This window comes from Callospermophilus lateralis, chromosome 11, assembly GCF_048772815.1.
Source record: "Callospermophilus lateralis isolate mCalLat2 chromosome 11, mCalLat2.hap1, whole genome shotgun sequence".
Taxonomy (NCBI): Eukaryota; Metazoa; Chordata; class Mammalia; order Rodentia; family Sciuridae; genus Callospermophilus; species Callospermophilus lateralis.
Window position 1 is genome coordinate 92872798 of NC_135315.1, and position 6019 is coordinate 92878816.

At 32.3% G+C, this 6019-nt stretch overlaps 1 protein-coding gene across 1 annotated transcript; it reads right to left on the reverse strand.

The window, feature by feature from the left end:
• Positions 1 to 4766: 4766 nt before the first annotated feature.
• On the reverse strand, positions 4767 to 5817 carry LOC143409658 (FUN14 domain-containing protein 1). Its single transcript, XM_076870088.2, has one exon. The coding sequence runs from the start codon at positions 5755 to 5757 to the stop codon at positions 5290 to 5292; it is 468 nt and encodes a 155-aa protein (XP_076726203.1). The 5' UTR covers positions 5758 to 5817; the 3' UTR covers positions 4767 to 5289.
• Positions 5818 to 6019: the final 202 nt, after the last annotated feature.

Genomic DNA, 6019 nt, shown 5'->3' on the forward strand with positions numbered 1-6019 from the left:
TCATAGAGTCTTTGCTATATTTTAAGGAGCCTCTTTTGCTTTTGCTTTTCTAAACAGAATCAATTCCACATAGTTGAGTCCCAAAGTAAATGGCAATACATTTACCTAAGCACCGTGAGGAATATAAGAAATACAAGATATCACGTTTGAAAAATAAAAAAAAGTAAGAATCATAAATGCTAAGCCATTTGCATCTAAACTATCCCAGCACTTTTAAAATGTAGCCTTAGATGTTCTACTCACTCTCATAGTAAGAGGCCTTAGACTCAAAATCATTTTATTTTGTTTTTTTTAGTCTGTTTTATAATGCTATAGAAAAATATCAGAAACAGACCAATGTATAAAAAGAGATATAAATGCATAAAATTATTTTCTGAGGGGCTAGAGTTTTTGCTCCGTGCTAGAGTGGTCACCTAGCACATGCAAGGAGCTGGGTTCAATCCTCAGCACCACATAAAAATATATAAATATATAAAGTTATTTTTTCAACTACAACTAATAAATAGATAAATATATAAATTAATTAATTTAAAAATATTTTTTGAGTATATAGTTCTGAAGATTTAAGTGCATTGTACCAGAATCTTCTCAGTTCCTGTGAAAGCCCCTTCACCTGCATTACACATGAGATGGCATTATGGTGAGGGCTCATTTGAGTGGTATAGAGAACATGAAAAGAAAGAAGTTAGAGAAATCCAGTAAGAAGACTTGCTCTTTTTTATTAATCTGCTTTAATAGGTACTATCTTGTGTCCCATTAAAATTTCATTAACCCTTTCCAAGGGCATCTCCCCCAATGATCTAACCACAATCTACTAGATTTCACTTCTTAAACATTCTACTATTTCCCAACTCTCTCCCTTTGGAAAGTAAGTTCCCAACACATGAACATTTGGGGAACATGCTCAATTAATAATGGAAGTAATATGAGAAAGACAACAGTAAAATGAGACATAGAATGTCATTTGTTAGTACTTATAAATATTCTAGATACTTCAATAAAATGATTTAGAATATAGAAATTATTTTAGGGGGAGATTTTATTTTAAGGACAAAAGGGAATTTAATTACACTACTTAATGAAGACTGAATAAATTTGAATGTGACAAGACTAAGGGCTAGATATATTAAAAGAAGGTAAAAGTCTGTGCAAAAACTCAATGTATGTATAATATACCATGCGTAGGTTTATAAAGAGAATGGTGGGCTTTCTAAATATGCTATATCAAGTAAAAAGTGTACTGGATAAAATCTGGTGGCCCTCAAAAAGAGAGCAAATATTCATATAAAAGATGCAGTGGACATCAGTCTCAAGAGCTTCCTACTTAAAAAATCTGCTTCCAAAGACTACATGATTCTTATTAATTATTGTGAGTATTATCTTTCAATTTCAATTTTTAGCTTTCTTTATAGTTTCTGCACCATCTCTTGAGCAGATCAATATTTTCTTGAACTTCTTCATATATTAATATATACACTATCTCACATATATTTGTTTCTAGATTGTCATGGTTCCCTCCTAGTGAATTTTGAGATATGTGAGAGGTTTAACAAGCATAGAAATTTGCTTATAAAAAGTAAGCCATGATGTAGGTGGGAAGTAAAATAAAAAAGAATCAAAAGTCCTCATCTAAACTTGTACATGCTGATACTACACAAGGTTATTCCAATGATGTCTGGTTTGGGGTAGGGAAGCAACTTTTCTTATACACTATGACACAAAGTTCATCAAATATGGTTGTTATATACTTTTTGAGAACACCCAAATTTATTTTAGTAATTTCTACATTGAAAACCTACTGTTACCTTTAAATAAAACTATTCATTGCAATAAATCTGAAATAGTTCTTTAATATTGCAGAGCAGAAAATTGGTGGCATTATTCACTGAATGCCAATATTTTCCAATAACATCTATAGGGGTAATTAAAAAAATGGATAGATAATTAAAGAAAAGAGTGAAATGAGACCCAGAAACAACTAATTATAGTAAAAATTATTATTACCTTATTTCAAATACTAGTGTATCCTTCTGCTTTTTTTCCTCAAAGTTAATTTTTTAACCTTTTGGTATGATATTTCATTCACTTACATAACATGATAAATAATATGGTTTTTTTTTCATATGCACTCTCTGATGCATCCCAAATATATTTGCATACCCCAAGACCTTAGAAGATTTCTATACACATTATTTACTAGAGAAACAGTAGTTACTTTTGAGGTCTATATTACCCTTTTCAAATGAGGTCTTGTAGTTTTTTTTGAAATATCTGAAATAAGTAGGATAAACTAAGTTTTAATTAGCATATAGTAAATTCCTGATAAATATTTCTGGGAAGGATGAAGAAATAATAAGAGCATTTATATAATTTGAAAATTATGGTATGTGGTTTTTCATATTTTTAGCTATAACTTATTGAATATTATAACAATCTTACTATGTGGGTAAAATGTGGGTATGATGAACCAATAATAAATAAAAATTGCATGCTGCATTGTTAGAAATTCACCAAGCAATTTTTTTCAAAAACAGATACTCTGATGTGTGGTTTTTAATCAACTATTATAATATGAATGAATGAAGTTCAGTAAATGAATAATTGGAACACTACATACTTGCTTAGGGTGCCTATCATTCATTGTTAAAATTTTAATACTGTATCTCACATTGTTACTTAATGGAATTTTGAAAAAATGTACATTAATAATGCTGAAGTCTTTCATTGAATCTTATATCAGTTTGTGGAATAAACATTCTATATGTGATTTCCTCAATTCTAAGGGTCTTATGATTTAAGAAACTGTATGGACAATTCAAATTAAAGTTAACATACTAATATCAATAGAAGAAGTACCAAAGGAAAAATGAAAACAAAGAATTGGGAGATTCCACCATTATAGATGTAATTTTCTCAACATCTTTTCAATGTACCTAACCCAGTATTAATACCAAAATTAATGACAAACCTTTTCTTGTGCTGAGTGTGCATGATGCTGTTATATAAAATGAAAACAATTTCAAATGTTTCAGAGATGCATTTTACAACATTAGTTGAAAATACAATTGATTGATCAGCATCTCACTGTGTTTGACCGCAGCAAATACCTTCTCAGTGTTCAAGATAAATGGGTAAAATTAAAAAAAAAAAATTCAAGTAAAATCCATGTTAAAAAATAACATCTATTTTTTCATAAGGAAACTGTCAATATTTTTTAAACAACACAACAATAAACTCTGTCCTATCACATAAAGGAAATCAATAATTTTTCATTTTATTATTTGAATATGCCAAGTATTCTTTGGCAAAGTGCCACATATATTGTTTTAATTTCACCGGTGTGAACTATATCTGATTTTCTCTAAATTGCTACTTATTTAATATAAATTTGTTGAGAAATTATTTCTGCATGTGCTGATTAGTGAAATATAGTGAGGAATGGAAGTCACATAAAGCTCTATGAATTGCAATTCCAGGATGGTAAGAGGAATCATGAGAAACATTGAGTAATATTAATTTGTTTCAGATATTTGTTTCTCTTAGAATCTAATTTTCACATAAACTAGTGCTTTTAAATTGAGCTGACTATTAAATATCATAGGAAAAGCCATCAGAGCAATCAGAATAAGAAATTTAAAAGAGAAACAATCAAATCATAAGCATCTGGTTGAAACAACTAGGCAACTGTTGTATCTTAGCTTTTGACTTTACTAAATTTCATCCTATTTTCTTTTGATGATGACTAAGGGGAAGGTACTTCTATAAAGAACATGACCAGAACAATTTATGGCAATTTGTTTTTCTAAAACACATATAAAATTGAATTGCTAACTCAGAATACAATCTATTGAGTATATCTTTTTAGGGTCAAAAAATGTATAACTACACAACATAAAGATTGACCTTTTTTTTTTTAAGAAAGTCTGAGTTTTATTTAGCATTATATCTGAGGCACTAATGAAAATAAAGGAAGAAATTAAAGATGGATTCCACATTTAATTTTAAGGAGTCTCACGATAAGGAAAGTACTCTGTAACCAATCTTGAAAGTATGAAAACATCATATGTTTACAATACACAAAATATACTACAGTGATGTCCTATCAAATGACAATAGTCTCAATATCTTCAAAGTCTTTTCAATCTAACGACTCCATGTTGTTTTTCCCAATTACAACTAAGTATTCTACAGACAAAACTAACAATGCAGGAAGCTTTCTGGGTTAAGAAAGCTGTGAAAGAATATGATGTTGGCCCTGAGAAACAAATAAACTGGCCTAGTGTTCAGCCAACATAATGCTACAAGAAGCCTGAAAGTGTTAGTATTTACATCTCAGACTAGATAAAGGAGACAATTCTCTTTAAACTACAATTTTATACTTACATAGAAAATCATGGTTCTTCAGACAGTAAATTCACATTATACTAAGTATTTTAAAGCAACATTTACTTTTTGGTGAAGGGGCCAAAATAAGAATTAGGATTTTTAGAAATGAAAAAGTAAGTACACTCAAGGGTAATAAAGTGAATGAATGACCCAACTATGTATGTTCCACTTACTTCTGCCCAGGATGACAAATAAACAAATTAGAAGCTAACATACAAGAAGTATTTTTAAAACCACAGACATCAAAATGGGAAAAAGAGATTTAGACATGATGTAATATCACCTCAGAAGAGCCTTCTTTGAAATGCACAGTTATTATATAAGCATAGTAAGAACTGTAGGGAAAAAAAAACCCAAAGACTGGTATTACGTCAGTATAATCTATTTAATGACTTTAATAATGCTATTATTTCTAAAGTCTTTCACAAAAGGGCACCACGATTCTTCAGTTTATTGCAAACATAGCTTTAAAAAAAAGTCAGCCCTAGTATGGAAGCTAGTTTTTAATTATTGGCACTATACTATAAAGCACAATGAAGAACACCTTATTTAAATAAGAGGAGGATATTTTATTGGGCAATAAATCCAACCAATTTTTTCTCTCTCCAATGGTGATATCTTACACACTAGTTTCTAAATAGATGCAAATGTTTAAAAAATGACGAAAGTCATGGTTTGCTCCAGAATACTATTATTCACACACCACATAGGTTGTTTTACAGCAGATACTAGTTTGCCAAGCTTCAGGTGGCAAAATGCTAAGTTGTGAATCTGGTATTGTCCAGCTAGTTGTTTCTCCTTGTTCTGGAGACTCTGGTGGCATGTGCTGTTGAGTGATCACCCTGTTGCCACCACTTCCCTTCTCACAGTTGGATCCACTACTAGAGTAGAACATTCATGTCCTTAAGATGCAAGGCCTAGCAAAAAGCCTCCCACAAATCCACTGGATATCACTATGTTCTGTTTGATAAATTCTGTTGCTTCTTCAATTATATTGTTGATTTCAGGTGCTGCTTTGTTTGCTTGTGTCTTAATCTGTCTTTTTGCTTTGTTTACATCTTTTTCAACTCTCTTCCAGTCGACCTGCACATAGCCACTGTGACTGGCGATCTGAAGGAGAAGAAAGCCACCTCCCACTGCAGTAGCTGCAAGTTTTCCAACCTTCTGGAACAAAAATCCTGCACACCAGCCAGTCACGCCACCCATTACAATCTGGGTAGCTACAGAGTATTTTTCTACCATAGGTCCCGAACTGTGGCCAAACACTCGATTCCACCAGTGGTGTCTTCTTGCATACTCAGTTAAATCCAATACTTCGTAAGAGTCGTCATCACTTTCGTATTCTTGGGGAGGGGGGTTCCGGGACGCCATGATACCGCCAGCGGCCAGTTCTGGGGTGGTCCCCGCCTGCCCTCCTCTCCCACGCACTTTAAGGGCCGCTCTAGGCCGAGGTAGAAGTCTATGGTCTCTTCTTTTTCCTCCACCACCTCCTCCTCCTCCTCCTTCAGGCTCGTTGTCGCGTCCCCGCCCACTTCTCGCCTTGCCAAAGATTGACCTTTTGAAAAAAAGAATGTGATGGTGAAAATCAATTTGGATAGGTAGTATTGAATATTTTACATCAAAGAAAAGACAG

Bases quoted from the DNA above. Each gene is read 5' to 3' on its own strand.
- LOC143409658 (XM_076870088.2), bottom strand. From the start codon at position 5,757: ATGGCGTCCCGGAACCCCCCTCCCCAAGAATACGAAAGTGATGACGAC.